Source organism: Camelus bactrianus, chromosome 6 (assembly GCF_048773025.1).
Source record: "Camelus bactrianus isolate YW-2024 breed Bactrian camel chromosome 6, ASM4877302v1, whole genome shotgun sequence".
Taxonomy (NCBI): Eukaryota; Metazoa; Chordata; class Mammalia; order Artiodactyla; family Camelidae; genus Camelus; species Camelus bactrianus.
Genome location: NC_133544.1, coordinates 35,205,880 through 35,227,784, shown reverse-complemented (window position 1 = coordinate 35,227,784; position 21,905 = coordinate 35,205,880). Strand labels below are relative to the sequence as shown.

Genomic DNA, 21,905 nt, shown 5'->3' with positions numbered 1-21,905 from the left:
ACCCCTGAAACCCTTCCAGTGTGCCTTCTAGAACTCACGGTCGATCATCAGCAAAACCCCATGTCCTCAACTCTTTTTTTGAACATTTCCTTAAGTTTCTTACTCTAAGAGAATCTAGGGCTTCTCTGAGGACACTGCTTTCCCTGTAGTCCTCTCAAGGGGCCACCTTTTCCTCTTCCACATCCCTCATACTGATCTAAAGATGGGATAGGTGTCCCACTGGCACCTCATTTCCACTTCTCAGCCACCTCCCTCTCAGTAAACCCCTGGCTTTGAACCTCATAACTCTGCTGCCTATGCCTCTATTACAGTTGCCATCTGGACTCCTCAGCCACTGTCTGTCATTTTGTGAATATTTTAGCTCCTGCTTTCAGTTTCTTTGGTATTACTCCTGCCATAATTCTGGATGATTTCAATACCCATGTAGATAATCCTTCTAATACTTTCATTTCCTTAGCATCATCTTTTCTAATGATCCTGTTTCCTGCCTGCCTCAGCTCCTTATTTCCATGGTCAGACCACTGATCTTGTCATTACCAAAACTGCACCCCTCCAAAATCTCATTTTCCAGAGTCCCACCCTCCAAAACCACCATCTCTTTTATTTTTAACTCATTCCCTCAAGGACTCCATTTCTGGCAGTTCTTCACCCCCACCAGGACTTCAGTTCATTGATCTACCACCTTCACACTCTCCTTCACTCTCTTGTCCATATTTCCCCTCTTTATCCAGTTGGAGTTTTCCAGTGTGTTATTACATCACACCCTTGCTCCTCCTTTTCATCATCCTACTCCTCTGGCAAAACTCCAACCATAGTCAAATATAACTTAGCCTTCTTCACACATGTACGTTGCAGTTGAATATTCCTGGAGAAAAAACACAATCATGCAGATTAATATCACTGTAATTCTATGTCTAGTGGACCTGGAATGCTATCACTTAGTCCTTATTAATGTCTTCAGTTCATTCACTTGTTAACTCTGCTCTCTAGGAGATGATTTTTTCCTCTCTTTTCTCTCAAACCTTCAGCACATTCTCCTTGATTTCATTCTTTGCTCATATCCTCACTTTGTATTTCATTGGGAAAATAGAAGTAATCATAAAAGAACTTTACAGGCTCTTGCCGCCACTTCTGCCTACCCATCTTCATTTGTGTCATACATTTCGTTACTTTGGATGAACTCCTTGTGTTTCTGTCTATGGCCAGCCCCTCTGCTTATGCTGTGATCCCACCTTCTCTCACCCACATTACTCCAGCCTCTTTCTCCTCTCTCTCTCCTTTTTCATCATCTTTGTTCCTTTATTGTTTTCTTCTTACCTGTTAACAGGCAGTTTATAATTTCTTCCATTTTAAAAATGACTCCACATTCCTTCAGTATGTTCCATGCCTTCATCGTAAAACTCCTCAAAATAGTTGCCTGTACCAGATACTTCCCCTTCCTCCTTTTCTCTCTTGAGCCTTCTTCAATCAGGCTCTCCCCATTATTCCACAGAAATTATTGTACCAGCAACTTCCACGTTGCTGAATCCAGCGGTCAGTTCTCAGTCTTCTGCTTAGTTGACTAGTCAGCAGCGTTTGGTGCAGTTGATCACACCTTCCTCAGTAAAACACTTGTTCACACTCTCCCGGTTTTCTTATTTCACAGAATTCTCCTTCTCTTTTCTTCTGCTGAATCCTTTTCCCCTCCCCATCTTCTAAACGTTATCATACCCCTGGAACTAGTCCCCTACTCTCTTTTCTTTTATAGTTTTGGGCTCATGAGAGCCCTAAAATTTATATCCTCAGCCTGGATATCTTTTACTGAATTTCAGTCTCATATCCAGCTTCCTCCATGACACTTCCACTTGGAGATCTCATATATATCTCAAATTTATTAAGCTCCCCATCTTTGCACTGCCAGTCTACACCTTCCACTCTTTTCTCATCTAAGTAAATGATAACATCTTCCTTCTAGTTGCTCAGGCCAGAGATCTTGGAGTTATTCTGGACTCTTTTCCTCTTTTTTTTTTTTTTGCTCATACTCCAAATACAAGTTCCACACGTGAGAAAGTATGTTCTGTAATTTTGAAACAAAAATGTTAACACAACTATTGTGAAGACCATGGTGAAGAGGTATAGAGGCGCCTTCAACCAACATTTGTACTACTTGGTATTTACCTAAATGAGTTGAAAATTTATGTTGACACAGAAAGTTGCACATGGATGTTTATAGCAACTTTATTCATAATTGCCAGAACTTAGAAGCAATTAAGATATCCTTCAGTAAGAGAATGGATAAACTGTGGTCCATCCAGATAATAGAATATTATTCAGCACTAAAGAGAAATGAGCTATCAAGCCATGAAAAGACATGGATGACCTTATAAATGCATATTACTCAGTGAAAGAAGCCAATCTAAAAATGCTAATGTTCTGTATGATTCCAACTGTTTAACATTCTGGAAAAGGCAAAACTATGGAGACTGAAAAATCAATAGTTGTCAGGGATTGGAGAGGAAGAAGGAATGAATAGGCAGAGTATAGAGAATTTTTAGGGCAGTGAAACTATTCTGTATGATATTATACTTGTAGATACATGCCATTATTCATTTGTCAAAACCCATAGAATGTACAACACCAAGAGTGAACTCTAAACTATAGATTTAGGGTGATAACGATGTGTTAATGTAGATTCATTGATGTAACAAGTGGTACCACTCTAGTTGGGGATGTTGATAGTGGAGGAGGCTATGTATGTGTGGGGATAGAGGGATGTGGGAACTGTCTGTACTTTTTGCTCAGTTTTGCTGTTAACCAAAAACTGCTGTAAAAATAGTCTAAAAAATAAGGAAAGAAAGAAACTCAGAGGAAAAGAAGAAACAGATAATGCAGAGACCAGATGAAAACTTAAAAAAAAATACTATATTTAATAGATTCAGAGAACTTAAAGAAGATATTACATTGTTGAAACAAGAACAAGAAATTATTAAAAGGGTATAGTCAGAGAATACAAGAGTCCTAGATGTTAAAAATAAAATTTAAAATTAAGAATTTCAATTTTGGAGTTGAAAAAATTAAGGAAATTTCTAGGGGAATGTAGAGACAAGGAGCTTGAAAATGGGAGAGAAAATATTTTTAAAAATTAGAGGATCAGTCCAGGAGGTTTCCACAAAAAAGAGAATGGAAAAAATTAGGTGGTAAAAAATTATCAACAAAATAATATAAGCAAAGTTTTTCTGACTGAAAGAAATCAGTTTCCAGATTGAAAGGATTTTTCCTGGTAACCAGTATAATAATTATAGAAGAATTCATATCATGTTGCACTATTGTGAAAAATCAGAATTATAGGAGAACATACTAAAAGCTTTCCAAGAAGAGAAACAAAAAATTCTCGTACAAAGAATGAAAAACTATAATGGCAAAAGACTTCCTAAGAAGTGCTATAAATAAGAAGACTATAAAGCAATAGTTTCAGAATTCTTGGGGGAAATGATTTCAATATAGAATTTTATACCCAGTCAAACTATCATTTAAGTGTACAAGTAGAATAATGACATTTTCATACATGCAAGGACTCAAAAAATTATCTCCCTTGCACTCGTACTTAATGAGCAATGGAAGATGCCATTTACCAAAGTTAGGAAGTAACAAAAAAATAGGGAACCTAGTACAGGGGAGAAGTAAAGGGAATTCCCAGGACAACAGCCGAGCAGCAGATCTAAGTTCCCTCCAGACTGGAGTAGTTCTTTTCAAAAAGGCATGGTCAGCGCTGCAGGCCATGCTTGCCTTCAGGACTGTATTCACAATGGAAACCCCTTTCTTTTTCTTCTTCCTAAAGGGAGTGCCTTTCTCATTTGTCTGTCTAGCTCTGATTTGTACTAACAGTACCTGGGTAGGTTAGCAGTCAGGCCTCGCTGTTATGAAAGTCTAAGAATCAAATAGTCAGAGATTGAAACAAAGTATTAACAAGGAGAATAAAAGGGAGGAGGGGAAGCAGGTAAAGGAATGCGGAGAAGTTAGACTTGAGAGGAGCTGATTTCTGACAATGTGGAGAAGGGGATGTCCAAGGATGTCTCCCAGACTTCCTGGGACCACTGGATTGATGATAGTGTCATTAATGGACATAAGAATACAGCAGGAGATGTTAGTTCCAAATAAAAATGAGTTCCGTTTTGGAAATGTGGACTTTGAAGTAAAACTAGATGGACAGGTCCTTGAACTGAAGCCTGGGATAGAGGTTCATTCATTCATTCATTCATTCTGTACTCTTTTATCTAATAGGAGTACGGAGAGAAGTAAGACTCACTTCCTTCCCTTAAAAAAGCTCATAGTCTAAAAGGGGAGACACATACATAAGCAAATAATTTATAATTCAGTGTGGTAATTTAAATATGTGCAAGGTACAGTGATAGCTCAGTGGTGAGAATGTTTTGCTTTGTCTGGTTCTTGGGGTGAGAGTCAATCAGTATTCCTGGAGGACTGAGCTGAAAAGGAATTTGACTAGCAGACAAGGCAAGAGAGACTATTCTGGCATATACATACTAAATATTTTATTCAAGGAACAAAAAAATAGTTTATTATTATTTATGCATAAGGTACAAAGGAGAAAATGATACTGAAGAGATAGACTAGTGTCAGATCCTAAGGAATTTGGAGTTTTTGCTGCAGCAGTGAGAAGCCACTAAGGTGGTTGAAAAAGAGTCAAGGTAGATACTGGGATTCACCACTTGCTGCTTCCAAAGAGAATTTTGGTCCTTCCTAGAGTCCGCTGAGAAAGGGAATATAGTCTGCTATCTTCCTCTTCCTAAAGCAAGGTTATAATTCTTTTATAAGGATTTTAATTGTTAGCAATGATGAGGAAATAAACAAGGAATAAAATGTCCCTTGCTCTCCCCATCTTGTTTTTTTACTTAAACCCTTTAGAGCAGTGATTTAAAACACCATCCATTGCAGCATCCTCCTTTCATTAAAAAAAAAAAATCTTAAAATGCTCCCTTTACTATCTGAAATGAAATTCTTCTTAATATTGTAACGTACTTGTGCTGGGCTGAATAATGGCCCCCCAAATATATCCAAATTCTAATCCCTGTGAATGTTACCTTACATGGCAAAAAAAAAAAAAAAAAAAGGACTTTGCAGTGGAGATTATTCTGGTGGACTCAGTGCAGTCACATGTATCTCAGAGGGAGAACACAGATAGAAGTGGAGAAGGCCATATGACCACAAAAGCAGAGATCAGAGTGATTTGGCCACAAATCGGGTCATGTTAGCTGTCACCAGAAGGTGGAAGAGGCAAGGAATAGATTTTCTCTTGAACCTCAAGAGGGGTTGTGGCCTTCCTGATACCTTGATGCTGACCCAGTGAAACTGATTGTGGCCTTCTGACCTCCAGAACTGTGAGAGAATACATTTCTGCTGTTTTAAGTCACCAAATTGCAGTAATTTGTTACAGCAGCAATAGGAGACTAATTCACTACTTATACATACTATAATGCCATATAGCAAAGAAAAGGAGGAACAAAAACAAAATAAATGCTGTTGGTGAAGTGATTTTCCTAAATGGTGAATGGTTTTTGGTAAAGTTCCAAGCAAAACAAAACATCCACTTACATGGTCATTGTATTCCTGGAAAATTTAGCATATATTCAAACTATTCATTGTTTTCTCAACATCTGCCAAACTGTGCTTGACACACAGAAGGTATTTAATGAAAGCTGGGTGTGTGGGTGACGAGTGGATGGGTGTAGTAGAGCTACAGAGGGATTCTATTTTAAAGTCCCCAAATTAACACACAGGGCAAAAATTACGTATAGTCAAAACTATCTTTGAAAATTCCTTATGTAGTTTATAAACTAGAGTGCACAACATTTACATGACATGTTGCACACTAACATACCATTTCTCAATGAAGCTGAGAACCTTTTTGTACCCCCAGCACTGGTCTGAACACTGTGTAAAGGGTGAATCCCAGTCAGCACTGAGAGATGCTCTCACTGTGAGAGCACACAAGATTGAAACTGGCTGAAGGACAGCAGATTCCAATTTCCCATCTCAGTACTCATTGTGAGCATTTGTTTATTGTTTGGAACGATAGCTGTTCAAACTATAATTTCATATCTTTTTCTTCTTTTGATTAGTGGGTATAGTTCAGTATCCCCAAAGTTAACTAAGTGGGCAGATTACATGACTTCATCTTCAGTGAACTGGTGTTCTTGTCTCCCCTTTCTGCTAGTAAGTAGTTCTCAGCTTTGCTTGGTTTTTCTTCCCTGGGGCATTTGGCAGTGTCTGGAGACAATTCTGATAGTCACAGCTGAGGACTGTAGGACAGGATGAGGTGCTACTGGCATCTAGTGAGTAGAGGCCAGGGATTGAAATGTCCTGCAGTGCACAGGACATTACCTCTGGCCCCCGCCCTGCCCCCACTGCAAAGAGTTATCCAGGCCAAAAATGTCTATAGTGGCAGGGATGAGAAACCCAGGGCTGGATTGTATGCATACTCTGCTCATGTAGTGATTCCTTCGTATTTGCTTTGGCATCAGAGTGTTTCCTGTAGCAGAAGCTGAACTTTTTGTTATTGGGCTTTAGGAAAGGAGGGATGGGAGACTCTGCAGGAGTAAACATTCTTAAATTAACCTTCTATTTTATTTTATCAAGGTAATAATATTTACACTCACGTGTTAAGTACACTTATGCGGGAGGATTTAAAGCAGTTCCCCGCCCATTGTTCCCCACTTCTAGTTCCATTTCCCAGAGTTAGCAACACGCCGAGTTTTTGTTTTTAATTCTTTTGGGGAGTTACCTTCGTAAGTCTAAATAATATTCTACTGTGGTTTATCGATTTCGGAGATTATCTGTTGACACTTCATTGTGAAAGGTGAGGATTTAGCTCAGGTACGCTAATCCTGCCTTCCCCCTTCTCATTTTCATTAGTTTGTATTCGATAACTCTTTGACTGATTATTTGTAACTCTAAACGATGCATTTAGACTTTACTTTTTGTTTCATGAACGTGATGGTATCTCTTGACTCTGCTGTGTCACAGGCATTAGTGCTCCTGCTCTCACCTGTCCTCTTCCTGTTTCCCATAGTCCTCTGCTCTACCCTTGCATTGTCAAGGTTGACAATATTTACTTTCTCTTTTGTAATCATATGTAAGGCATTCGTGTTTTATGTAAAAGTTGAGACTAAAAACCAGTGAATAGTACTTATAGGATATTCACTCAGAACCACTCAGCATGTAGGGATCCTAGAACTTTCTCTGTGCATGCAGTATCTCAGCCTCTGTGACACTGAAAGGAGACTGTTCCTAGTACTAAAAAGGGAATGCTCCTAGTGCTCTAGCGTTCCATATTCTTTTACCACATTGGGTGCTCTGAAATATGCTGCATTTAGTTGGTAAACAGACATTTAAACACATTGAGAAAGATCAGAAGTAGCGATACAACTGCAGAGTAGACGTTCAATAAATGAATTACCTGCCTGACACTATTAGAGAAAAAAGGCAAGAGGAAAATGAAGGAAATCATGAAAAAGAAAAGAATTTCAAAATAAGGGTGTATTCCACATGGCGAGCTTTCTGAGAGTTGAGCTGTATTTGAATAACTCATGTCCCTCAATCCAGTTCCAAAGATAATATTGCTGCTGCTGAAACTTGGGCTTTGTACTGTAACCAGAGTTTATTAATTGTCCTATTTCATTGAGGGAAAAATGCAAAGCAGACAGAACACTGGAGTAACTAGCTGGAAATATTCCACTACTTCATGGGAAGCAGCTTTCCAAATGATTCCTGTGGAGGCCAAACTCGTGGTCTAGCCAAAATAGCACTAAAGTGTGCCTTGATGGTGAATTAAAGAAGAAATTTTTCCCCAGTTTACTTGATTAAGATTTACAACCTTTCCGCCCCCTCAAAAACATAGCATTGATTTCTTTAATATCAAAAAATAATTTCCTAAAATAGATTGCTGATGACTGCTTTCAGTTGTTTATTTAAGGAGGATTGTGCCAAGTACTGTTTGTATGAATTCCTGTAAAAGGGTGAATTAATTTCATAATTTTCATAATTAATGTTCCTTTTCTGTAAGAATATGCTATTACCGTGACTGGTCATCACCACATCTCATTTTGATATCTCTCAAAACATCTTTCACATTATAAATAAGATACTACAACATTGATCATAGGAAGGAGTTTTTTGCTTTATAGATCATATTCAGTCAAATCCTCTGTTTTTCACTTAATATTGGCATTTTTCATGTTATTTATTATGAGCATAGTTTTTAATGGCTATATGTTATGCTACTAGATAGATCTACCGTAATTTACTTTACCCCTTTATCATTGTTTAGCTTTCAGGTAGTCTTTTTTTCAGTGTAAATGATGCATAATGAGTATCTTTGCATATAATGATTTCTTGGATCTTAGTCTGATGCAGGCTCCTAGGGATCAAATGTTATGAATATTTTGAAGGTTCACTGTTCACATTGCATTCCGAAGTCAGTTCCAGTTTACACTGTTACTAGCATCTTAATTGTTCCAAATGATAGAGCAGAATTTTAAAAGTATTTCACTAGTGTTGTTTTGGTTTATATGTCAGGATGATCCAGAAAACCATTAAAAAGTGAGTATGTGGTGAAAAAGCATTTGGCTGACTGTGTACGTATTTTATTTTAGTAAAGCCTCAGTGTTAAGCCAGAAGCCATTATTCATACTCATGATGTCTCAGCCATGGAAGAGTACTTCTAATTTTTGCAACATAAAAGAAGTAGTGTGACAGTGACCAAACTGAATGACTAGCCAGGCCTGCTGACTTGAAAGATAGTTAGGATTTGAGCATAGTAGTCAGTCTCCATTTAAAAGTCGAAACTTTTTTCACTCTGAATTTGGGAGTTTGCTGTATTTAGAGATATTTTCGTAAAACTAGAAAATAATAGAGAACAAATTTTAGATTGCTAAAATACATGCCACTAATGTCAGAAGTTACAGTTACAATTATTTTCATCAAGCTGTTAGTTTGATTATATTTTCTGAAATCATAAATGTTAGGTTCTAATTTTCAAGTTAAGAATAAGTGTTTATTGGGAGTAGGGGGTATAGCTCAGTGGTAGGGCACATGCTTGGCGTGTATGAAGTCCTGGGTTCAATCCCCAGTGCTTCCATTAAGAGGAAAAAGAAGCAAAAATAAAAAGCCATTTATTTTTATTTTTTAAGTTTATTTAAATTTAGGTAATTGAAATACCAGTTCTTTTAGAATATTTCAGTGTTACGTTTGCTTATAGGAAAGTTATTTGCTTTTCATGTTTACTAATATACAATCTATACTTGTTTTCTGCTATTTAAAAATAAAGCAAACCCTAGTCAAACTTTTTGGGGAGTATTATCTTGATAACTTGCTCCCTGACCAAGAAACTAATGCAAAATATATCATTTTAAAAGCAAGTTTTTTGGTATATTTCCATATGTAACACTGAGAAGCCTCCTTGCTTTAAGTCCTGGGAAAGAAATTTTTTTTTTCCCCAAGAAAGAACACTTTCAACTATAATATAAAAGAGGGACACTGAAAATGAACAATGATGTTCCTTTAATTTGATGCCTTATAGAGACAGAGACCTTCTGGAGACTTGGTTCACATGCACATAATGAGTGACAAAATTACCTTCTCAACATCAGATTAGATAGAAGCTAACATGTAGAGAATTTTCTGGTTTTATATATACATATTATATGTATACTATACATATATATCAAGGCTTTGGAATATTAAATATAAGAAATTGTGCCCCTATATTGACATTATCAATTATGTTTAGGAAGATTAAAACAAACTAATGAAAATTTATTGATTAAAATAATTACTAATTTTTGTGATGACATTCACTTTAGAATGTGTATTTGAAAAAAATAATTTTGGCATTTCACATAGGAGGAAAAAATTCCAGTTCTTAGTTTTGTAATCTTGCTTTTTGATTTTTTGTTCTAAAATATATCTACAATCTACCCCTTTTAAGATTATTATTGAAGTCTTCTTTGTTAAAGCAAAAAGGTTCCTACTTATAATCAAATTATATATCCCAAATTCAAAACTCAACTATTCTTGTCCACTGTTGAGCAGTATGTAAATACATTTTTAAAAATAGCTGTGTCATCAAAAAGGTTCCTAAATTCTTTGATCAACTCTAATCATAAAGTTTTTAAAAAGTTTAGAATATTGAAATTTTTTTCTCAATTAATAAAGCTTTTTTTTTAGCTTTTCACTATTTTCTTTCTGACTTTGTAGTTATAACATGTAAAGACCATATATGGTTTTCAGAATGCTTATTTTTACATACCTGGTGGACTTTATGAAAGTATAGAGGAATTTTTTGTTAATTAAGTGGTAGTTTAAAGAAACCCATGTATATCTTGGGAGAATATACTAAAAACTTGCTTTAAGAAATGATGAGTCATCTTTGACTCAAGAGGAGATTGTTACTATATCAAGCCTTAGTATCTGCTAATCTGCTTTTTTTAGTGCAAGCACTGTAATATGAAGCACTTTTCAAACTATAGGATTATGTAAATGTTTTTATTTCATTTTCACCAGTGGTGTCACTAGTTAGAACACGAAGCTTTATTATCTAAGGACAAATTTAGTTCTTTTATGAGCCTTTCAATCTTTATCTTTTCTGTGACCACACTTCTTGAACATGTGGAAAGAAAGTGTAATTCCATATTTTTTTATGATGAGAAAGAAAGTGTATGCCTTAATTGCAGGATGAGGGTGTTGTTTCTATCATGAACACATTATCATCTCCTAGGTAGCCTGGAAAAGTATCTCTGAAAGTATGGTACAACTTTTGTACTTTATCTAGCTTTATTTTCATATGCAGCTTTCAGAAACCATTGCCAATGAAAACTTGGACCGTGTAGCCTGCAAGTACTGTTTAGTGAGAAGTGGATTGTTTTTGAGTAATACTTTTGTTTGAATGAATGCAGCCTGAGTAGTTGTTTGACAGCTTTGGAATTTGCTCAGCTCTGCGTATTCTAAGGGGACATATCCTGATGGATCATAGGATTTTCTGGCTTCCCCTGCCAAAGTAGTTACTTCTGCTTTAAATTTAGTGTGACTATCTAATAGCTATAAGGTAGTACTGGAATGGCTTTCTTCCTTTCAGACTTGGCACACAAATAGTTTTGTGTGAAAATAACAATTATAATTCCTCTTAACAGCTGTGACATCTTATGAAGATCTTGGACTCTTTGCATTTGGATTGCCTGGAAAGGTAATTTTTTTCTCCTTGTTGTGTACAAAATCCAGAAAAGCGTTTTTTCTTTCTATTTCCAGTTAGAAGAGACAAATATATATATGAGAAAGAAATTAGGAGAATAAAAGGAAACTAAAGTGAAGAAAGACAGAATCATAGGAGCAGGAAGAGAAAGAGAACAAATCTCTATGCTCTTCCTAAAAATGCACTGATTAATTTAATCTGACACTTAAATCTTTTAGTGTTTTTTACTTTAATGAAGGAGAGCAATGACTTGAATAATCTTAAATCTGTAAACTGTTTTAAGTTTCCTTATTAATTTTGATTATATTATCTGAGTAAATCTGTGTGAAGACCAAAGGTAGAAACAGAGAATTAAACTTAAAGCATGACTGTTTAAAAAACTGATAATTAGAAGATCATATCATTTAAGAGCTGAACAGTAGGAAAGGATGATCTAGCTGTCTCCTCATTTATAGGTGAGGAAATTAAGGCCTAGAGAAGTGAAGGGGCCTATTTGCCACAATTACTTAGAGCCAGTGTTACACCCGGACTCCAGACTCAAAAATCTACTGCTTTTCCACCACAGAATAAGAAAAATAACAACAGTATTTATTGGGAGTTCGTTTGTGATAGGCATACTAAACTAATTTAATAGATAAAGGAAACACTGTCTTCTTCCACAAGTAATCAGGAGTTAAATATTGTTAGTACTTTAGTAATTCTTTTATTTCTGAAGAGCTATCATAATTCTAAAACCCATTTTATATGTTGGTTCCAAACAAAATTTTTCTCATTTGTAAATCTGTTGGTGTGTTTTTGGTTGGTTGGTTTGTCTTATTTTTTTATTTTTATTGAAGTATAGTCAGTTTGTTTTGTTTTTAATCTAAAAGGATGCTATATTTTGTAGATGGCTAAACTAACTTGTAAGAAGTGAGTCCGGGAAGAAAAAGATACAGCTATGTATTAGGGGGAAGTGTGTATTTACATTCAGATTAACTTTGTTTTTAAAGTACAAAGAGAACATTTATATCACACTATGTAATCTCATGGTTTGGATCTTCTTTTAATAACCTGGAACTTGAACAAAATGGAGTATATGTTACTTTGGAGGGTAGGGGTTTTTGTTAATCATCCCTGGTAACAGTTTCTCTCTCTAGAAGCTTGGGATGTTTGGTATAATCATGACCAATTTCCTGTATCCAGTTTAACCAAGGAAGAAGAAGAAAATGTTATTTATATAAGAAAAGTCTCCAATTAATTTAATATAATCTGTAAACATGACTCTGAGCATCATCACTGTTATTTCGCATTAGTATTTCCCGCATTCCTTGGGTAGCAACAGTGTCTACAAGAAGAGCATGGATTCTTGAGTTCCCTTTTCCTAAACCTCTAGAATAGTTACATTATCATTTTAATGTGTTCTCCCAGTTCTTAGTAGGCGGGTACACAGACAGAGGATACTCTAAATGAGGAGTGTTATGTTTGTTTAGCATTTTCTCTCAACTTCCACAGTTTGGTTGACGCTTTCCTATTTCCTTCTTTCCAGACGTGATTTGAATATGGATATGACATATGATAGGGTAACATTGTTCTGAAAATTAAAATTTTTGAAATGTTTTAAATGTTTTAAGGAAAAATTTTAATTGTCTGTAAATGGGTTTATTTACTCACCAAATATTTATTGAGCAAACACCACGTTTCGTGCACTGTAGTAGGTGCTGAAAAGATAGATGCGTAGATACATATACCGACTTTCTAGATCTTAAATGCTTAAATTCAGCCAAAAATGGGAAGATAGTCATCAATAAATTGATATTATTGCTTTTTGTAATATATTAATAGAAAAATCCAGATTTCATGTATGATTGATAATAGGTATCAGTTGCATATGAAAGACAGTGTACAAAAAGTTTAAAAGTCTTTTCACAGATAACTGTGAATGACATTTTGGAACTAATTTTTAAATTGTTTGATAATGTAAAGATTTTTCTGGAAAATGTTAAGAGTGGCAATTATCACATCTTTGAAGACACCTTGCCAATTTTTTTTTATCATTAGCCCTGCTTTGCAGACCTCAGGATCTCTAGGTCTCAATAATTTAGTTTGTTCCCAGATTAGGCAAATGCTATGTCACTGATGGAATTCCTAGGAGAGGAAGAGTGATCTCTTCCCAGTATGTAGGACTGAATGATCTTAGATAGCTAGTCAGCTCCAAAAATACGTTGGAGGTACAGATCCACCAAGATTTGCACGATTAAAAGGCCCAAGTGGAAGCAGAATGCTTGATCACTTCCTCTGAGTATGTCTGATTACCAAGAATGGATAAAGTGCTGTCTTGAATTTCCCAGGAATCTCATCAAAGATCTAGCAAGCCTGCAGACTGAATTTAGTCCTCAGGCATATTATATTTGGCTCAAATCTTTTTTATTTTTAACTGATTGCCAACCCAGAGTTATGACATTTTGAAAGAATTCAATTTCTGGCTTGCCTCGAAAAATCAGAAGACCTTGCTACATTGGATTCACATTCTCACGTGTCAGCAACTGTCCAGAGCTGCGTAGCAGCTGCCTCATTTTGAAAGAGGGAAATTCTCCAATATATTACAGTCTTTATACTTCCTGTTGTCTTGCACTCAGCCCATTTCATGTTATTGCATTTGAAACATTTTGCTTCAATTTTTAGATCTGAGAATATGTGGGCTCTTGTGTTTTCTGCTCTGAATTTTATTTATTCCTGGGCCAGGGATGTTCAAGGTTTGATGTATGCCGAGCTGATACACTCTGAAAACTACATTATTTCCTTTTATGCAGTACAGCATTGGCACCACATACCTCAAGCTGTCTTAGTCTACCTAACAAAGCAATGTGGTAAAAACCAGTAAAAAAAAAAAAAAAGGAGAATGAGACCAGATAAATTCAATTTCAGTTTTTTGGTACTTTGATAACCATTGATTACTAGCTTTTTAACAATTTAACTGTTTAAAAATGACTGCCAAGAAAACTTACAGAAGTATTCTTTATAGTAACCATGGAACTATTAAAGAAAGGCTTTTTATGCGATGATTATTAGTTTTATGTATTACAAATGACTGGCAAAATGTATTCTTTTCAGTTCCTCTTTACTCGACCTCTGTATCTGTTTTTTAGTAATAGTTAATTGGATTTTAATAAAATACTGATCCTTTTATTTTATTTCCCCTTTCATCTTCTGAATACATTTGTTCTTTTATAGGTGGTGGTGGCAGGCACCATAATAATTCAGAATATTGGAGGTAAGCAATTGAAAGTGCACTGCTTATGCATGGATGTGATGGAAATGATTTCCTCCTTTGGTTTCTTGCCTTATTACAGGTCTAGCTGAGAACCTGCACCTCTGTAGACATATCTCAGAAACCCTGTGTGTTGTCGTCATTACTTTTTTTTTTTTAAGATCCTTTTTAGCAGCCTTTGTAGGACAACAGCTTCTAAGTTCAGTTGTAGCTAACCCCTTGATTTCAGTCTTGTTATTAGGTCTGTCTGCAACACACCTCTAAAGCATTGGCTTTCTGTAGTTATGATAGTGGTGAGGTATAGCTTGGAAAACCTCTCCAGGTGATTCTGAAATACCTCCCCTCCACTTTTGTCCTGATTACCCCCAGTGGTGAATACTGCTCTAGAGGGAGTGGTTGGTGGTCCTGACTGTGAACAGTCAGGTGTGGAAAGCAATCTCCTTTTGTAATGAAGAAATTGAAAATGAACACGTGGTTTAAAAAATAGACAAACTTGAGACAGGAAGCATTCTCACATTTATCTTGTATCTTGTTTCCATTGAAAAATGATCCTGATATCAAGAACTAGGTGGAAGCAAAAATTACTATTAATTATTGATAGCTATTGACTAAATGTATTGAACATTTAAATCCAAAATACTATGGGAACCATATCTGTATATGTTGTAAAAAACTTACACGGTGCTGACCAATGTCTTAATTTTCTTTTACCATCGACTGGAAAGCTAAATAAATATATTAGTTTAAAATCAAATACACAGAGAAGGTTGACATGCACTTTGGATCTTACACAAGATCATATGGTCATAGGAAATTTTAATCTCATTTCTTGTATGTAACAGTTCAAAATAATTTAAAGATGACAGCTTTAATAAAGTTTTACTCTGATACTCAAGAGATCTGAGCTATTTCACTTATTGTTCAGCCAAATTCCATCTTTAATGTCTTTCTTGGTCAAGGGAAAAATTAACATTCCAACAATAAATTGTATTTGCCATTGTTTTGGAAATCCTAAACATTTGTGTTTTAATTATTTAAATTTTCATGAAAAAAAATGCTATTGAAGGAGAAGAATGCTCTCTTAGACATCATACCAAATAATTTCCTTCTAACACACATTACTTCACTCTTCACATTAGCAGTCAGTAACCAGTCTTTTCCCTCATGAATGTATAAAATGCCATTGATTTTAAAATCTGCTTTGGAATAATTTATTTTATTTCAGCAAGTATGTATTGCTTAAACGTACACTCAGTGTCGCTAATGTGAAAATATATTTGGATATTTTCAATCCCTCATTTTCCTCTCTATGTGATTACTAAGAACCATCAATCACATTTTGTTTAGATTAAACTATTGTTTAGTATTTTCTGTAGAATTTTCAGTCCAGGAAATGGGAATCCAGATTTGTGACTGTGCAGAATGGTTGCTGTCATGTTCTCGTATCCTGCACACAGACCCCATCCTCCTCCTGCGACCATGTCTGCAGCTGTTATTGTGCGTGACTCTGTTTTAACACTTGCTGCTATTAGATTGGAGTTATCTCAGTATATGCTTTTCTCCCCCACTGTGTTGTAAGCGCCTCCCGGGCAAGGGTTATGTCTCATTTCTCTTTGTACTCCTGGGACGTAGACGATACCTGGGACTTGATCAACCTTTTTTTTTTTTTTTTAACTGAATGGAGTTGAGTATGATTTGTGTGTGCTATATCCAAGTACTTTTTAGTATTTTAGATAGATTTATCAGGAGGTAGAGAAAAGAGGACAGCTAGACTGATTACTGGCTTTAAATATTTGAAAAGCTAAATCTGAAATACAAAAAAAAAAAGATACTAATTTAATGTTGTTCTGGAGGACAGAACTGGTTCTAATGGGCAGAAGTCTACAGGGAAGCTGGTTTGGTTTCATGTGGAATACCTTTGTTACAAATTTGTGTGATGATGGGGTGGCCTACACACCTTTGACAAATATTCCTTATCCCTGAAGGCATTGAAACAGCTGGTTGGTCAGTTGTCAGAATGTTCTAGAAAGAATTCCTGCATCTGGTGGCCGATACATCATCAGTTCTCCCAACTCTTAAGTTTGTTGATTTGCTCGCTCGCTTTGTTTTAGAACCTTTTTTAAAAAAGTGACTTAGAAGCAGTCACAGCAATTTTTACTGTCCCTCAAAATCAGAAAAGCTGGTCATGTTTGTTTAGTTTTTAGAATAATGTCCTCATGATTTTCTGTACATTAGTTAAAAGGTTATTTATTGAGAGCCCACTAAGTAATAACTGGAAAATATTTTCAGAGCTTTTTCTCTTCTGTCTTAGCTGGATGTGCATAAATCATTCCTTTATTATAAAAGAATTGGAAGCACGCTCTTGAGAGCAGAACACTGGGTTGGAAGTCAGTTACCTTAATTCTGTCCACTCCAGTCTCTGCCATTGGGTAGCCATGTATGTTGGGGAAATTCCTCCCTAATCTCTTGGCTTCAGTTTCCTCTTTGTTAAATTGCTGGGGGTAGGATGGGAAAAGCAGGAAGCTAAGGTCCCATCTTAACAAAAAATTCCAATTCTAATTTAGCATTTTGATAGGCATGCTAATTCCTTCAGAGCAGTAAACTATTTTTATTACAGGCAAGTTTTGTGAAAGGGTTATATTTGGTTCAAAAGATGATTTGCTCTTTTCTTAGGTATCTTTAACAAATCAGTGACTGTTGCTCCATAAGCTTTCATAGACACTGATCTTTGTCAGAAAGGGGAAGTGTCAGTTCTTAGAACTACCCTTTTGGGCAGCTGCCGAGCCTCTTAGGTTGACATCTAGGAACTCCAGCCTTAAGAAGTAGTTTCTTGATCAATATAAGTTGGGTCTGTGGGAGCCCTTACCAGTTACTACGTTTAGTATGTGTGCTTGAGAAGAAACAGCATACTTATTTGGGGGGAACTTTAATATGTTGTTCATATGACTTATTTAATGTTATTTCTTCAAAATAGAATTTGACTTTTTTCTTTATCAATTAGAAATACTTGGATATTTATAAGATGATATGAAGTGTATAGCATCAGATTAAATTTTGTGCTTCTTACATGCCTATCTGCATTTATAACATAGTTCAGATAGCACGTTTTGAAAGATAGGAAATTCATTATTATAAATGATTGGAGTTTTTCAGTGATTGTTTAGAAATGAAAAATGATATAATAGATTGTGTTTAGGTCAAGCATTCTACTAGACACTATAATTATACTACAAGAACTCGTCAGGGTGGAGGATACTGTCTTCATTTGCAGCGGATGAGATGAATGCTCAGAGGGGCTAAGTGACTTGCTTACCTTCGCCTCTCAGTGAAGCCTGGACTCAGCCCTCACTCTATCTACCTTGAAAGCCTTGGTTCTTTCTGCTGTGATATAATAAATGTTTGAAAAGATATGAAAAGATTAAATGCTGAGGATTTTTAAAACTCCCTGGGGACAGGAACTATTTGTTTTCCTAACTTGATGTAGTTTCTGGTAGAGGAACTCAATAAATAATATATATTGAATGAATGAGACAATTTTAAAAATTCTATTTAAAAGCCTAAGATTTTGCCTCACAGACAATTTTATATACTATATAAATGATATACTTGAAAGCCCGTAGAATGACTTGTAGTTTAGAAATATATAAAAAGTGAAAGGTTGAAGATACTGAGAAGAGTTAGATCATATTTCTGTAAAGTAGCAAATAAAAATATTTTGAAATCTGTTGCTTTCATGTTAGGTAATCATGGCTTAGATTAATGCTTCCTAACTCTTTGATTCTTTGTGACATTTCAACATTCTCCGTTTTCTTGGGATTCTACGACCCTGACAAATCTATGAAAAAAATGAAACAGAGACCCTTAAAACCAAGATGATCATGAATTGTCCTTGATCAATATTTGTTACATAGATCTTTCAGTAAGACTCAGTTTACCCCCTACATCTTTGTAGTCCATATGTCTAAGTAATTTACTCATTTGTTTATGTCCTTAAGTACCTAGCACATAGTAGTCATTGAGTATGTCTTACTTATTAAAGGAAGAAAGTAAGGAATGAGAGAAGGAGGGAGAGAAGGAAAAGCCAGCCACCTAGCTTGATCTTCCTTTAAAAGGAAGTGACTGTGCAAGTGAGCATATAGTTTCTTTAGGAAAGAATCTACTATCAGAACTTCACAGAAAATCTTTTTTTCTCAGTGTCAGTCAGACACCAAGTATTAGTCAACAGGGCACGAATGTGGTCTAACAAATTGATTGAAAAAATCTACTGTCTTTGAAAAATCTCTAAACTTGATGACAGAAAAAAAAAAAAGACTCACTAAATTTAGCACTCTTATTCTGGAGTTATGGAAACCATTGCCTTTGGAAAATGGAGAGCCACATAGTAAAATACTACTTAAAAGCAGCTCCCAATTGCCTCCCAGCTCTAATGAATTAGGAGCCCCAAATAGGCCAGAGCCAGAGAAAGCCCCCAGCTGCCCGTTGCCCCAGGTGCTGGAGGGGCATTTGCTAAGTAAGAGTCATTGCTGCTGGAACACAAAATCAGAAGAGAAGCATCTGGAAGTTTTAATATTTAATGCTGTTACATGAAAGAGAACTCTGGCTGAGAGTTTGAATTTGGCAGACTACAAGTGGAAAAAGATTAAAAATTGTCAAAGCAAGTAAGTACAGGCAGTTTCCATGTAGTTTCTCTAATTGTGCTGCATCGTGAGATTCTTTTCCTAAAAAGCAAGGTAAGTAGTTAGCTTCACATGTGTTTGAATTCCTGAGGTAGACAACTATGCTAAAATATCCCTAGAAATCAAGCAGAAATCTCCCAAATCATCTTCAGTCAAGCTGGAGAAAGTCCTGATAACTCCGACAAGTACATGATAAAAGTGGTTACTTGATGTTACTTCTGGTGTCATATCTTGCCCAACTCAGAACACAAGGTAGATGGCTCCTAGGAATATGTTAAATTATTATTTTGCTCTTATAAAATACGAAGAAACACTCTGGATAGCAGACTCTTTCCTTAGTTCTTTAAAGTCCCAGTTCTTTAAGGGAGATTAAACATTGGATCACTGCTACATATAATGAAAGGAGAAAGAACCCTAAACATTAGCAGTTTTACTGAAGCCTCCTGAAATTGCTAGAATGACCCAAATTTTCCAGACTGGCAGAGATTCTTCAGACCTTACCCTAGCAGCCTTGATTAACACCTCAGTTTGGGATTCTAAGTTTTCAGAGAAACTCAGCAGCCCTTTAATGTGGTCAAATAGCACAGTTCTAAATCCCATAAACAGAAAGGTATAAATAAGATCATTCTTAGTTAAGAACTATAAAAATGTCAAATTCTCAGTATTTTTCAAAATCATGATTTACTATTAAGTTAGAAACTATTTGGCTTTACTTTCTTCCTGAATCCCCACCCAACCCCACCCCCTTGGGTTACTAAAGTCTTAGAATTTCTAGTTTGTACTGTCTCCTGGGAAGCGTGGATTGGGCATGCTGTTACAATGCCATCTGCTGGTCAGCTCATCTGTAGTCCGACTGCAGTTTTTTTGAGGTCTGAATAATATAGTCCCGAAATTCTGGAAAGTACTGCCTTAGAATGGGGGAGATACAGGAAATTTGGAACGAGAGTCTTTCTCACAAGTAATTCCTTTGACAGAATTTACTGGTTACATGTCATTTTAAAAAGGTTTTGAAAATAATGTATTTCTCAGTAATAAGTTTTATTGAAGTTTACAGGATTTTCAGAATATCAGTAAATATTCTGGTCACTTTTTATTCAAGTTTAAGATCTTGATAAATGATAAAAATAAAGCTGTGTATTTTCCTAGGGTTATGGAGGGAAAAGTTTCTCCATATATTTTGAATTTCATTTGTGCATAAATTAGAGAAATGACATTGTTTTCAGAGTTTTTTTTAAAAGTTCTTTTTTAAAAAGGTAGAGATTGTGTTGTGTACTATTTTGAGTGGGGAGAGACTTTCAGAGACATTTGGACATTTAGTAGGACCACCAGGTTAATAAGACACATTGAATAGAATAAACCATTTGCTATCCATGACTAAAACCATGTTTGAAGTAAAACTGAATCTCTCTTAGAAGGAAAGGCAAACTTACTCTTTCCTTCCAGAGTACATCTGTTTAGAGCTGGCTGACTAATCCTTTAAGAAGTTGCTGAACTTCTCCCAAGTGCTGAAAACCTAGTTCTGTTTTAAAATAGCTGTATGTAGTCTTAGCTTCATATATGTATTTTAAGTATTTAACAAAAAGGATAATTATTTTTGTAAACTAAAGATTTCTTAGGCCTAAAATCCTATTGAAGCTTTGTTTTTTTTTTTTTTTTTTTTTTTAGGAGTCTGGGGGAAAATATCCTATGAGAGTACAGGGTTTGTGGGAAGAAGGATTGGTTTTTGTTTTAATTTTTTTTTTTCATTTTTAATGTAGTGTGGATTTCTCAAATATGTGAGAGTAGGAAACTTTCTCTCCTAAACTATAGTAATAGCTGTAGATGCAGTAGAATTATAGTGGTCAGTGCAATAGGGTCTTATCATGAAATTCCTTAGCTTGTCTGGGGAAACTTGACTAATCACTTTATCAACCCAGTTGCAAAACTGAAATGAATTACATTGAAAATACATCTCAAAGTGGAATGAACATTACAAGTGTTTTTAAAGCTTCTAACTAATGTTCTGTGTTGTAGAAATTCTTCATTTTCTTTGAACCCAACTGGTAAACTCAGCATTCAGAAGCAGTTTGTTGTTTAAATGCTGATGAAACAAAGAAAAAAGAGTAATTCTGGGGAGTGGTCCTTCTGATAGACTTTTCTTATTTTTCTCTGCTGTGGTAGATTTCTTCACTTGGCTTCCACACTTTCTCATTAGTGTAATAATTAGTAGTGCAGATTTCTCAAGTCAGACAGGCTGTTTCCACCATCACCAATTTGGATGTTACTTGTTGATGTCTCCATTTCTTCGTCTGGGAAATAAATATCTACCTCACAGCTTTGTGGTGAAGGTTAGATGAAGAAAAACTTGCAACTCACTTAGGATGGGCATCCTAAGCCCCTAAATGCTCCCTGTTCCTGTGGTTCTTCCCCAAACACTTGGCCCTCTCTTGTTTCTGACGTCTCTCCCCCAGCCTCCGCGCTCCTAACTCATGTGTTCCTCTTTACGATTTGATCAACCGGTGTTAATACCTTGCTACTTGGTATTGCCTAATCCAGTTTTACCCTATTTTAGTCATTTCTTAATGTAACAGTTGCTTCTCCACATGGTTTTTAAAGAATACTTTCAACTTCTGTGTTTTGATTAAGCTGACAGATTTTTTATTTCCTTCCCAGGGCAGTTTCCATTAAATTAGTTCTATTAGGTATGTTTGGAATGAAGGAGAAAAAAATACCTATTTAGTTAATGTGCTGAAACTAAATG

The 21,905-nt window shown here is 35.7% G+C and overlaps 1 protein-coding gene across 4 annotated transcripts in view; it reads left to right on the top strand.

Moving 5' to 3' along the window:
* Nucleotides 1-21,905, top strand: part of SLC38A6 (solute carrier family 38 member 6) — a 59,612-nt gene that overhangs the window by 6,000 nt on the left and 31,707 nt on the right. For all 4 annotated transcript variants that reach the window (XM_010962232.3, XM_074365433.1, XM_074365434.1 and 1 more), the window contains 2 exons: nucleotides 11,184-11,236; nucleotides 14,453-14,492. In XM_010962232.3, coding sequence (XP_010960534.1) covers nucleotides 11,184-11,236; nucleotides 14,453-14,492 — 93 coding nt within the window. The remainder of the gene's footprint in view (nucleotides 1-11,183; nucleotides 11,237-14,452; nucleotides 14,493-21,905) is intronic.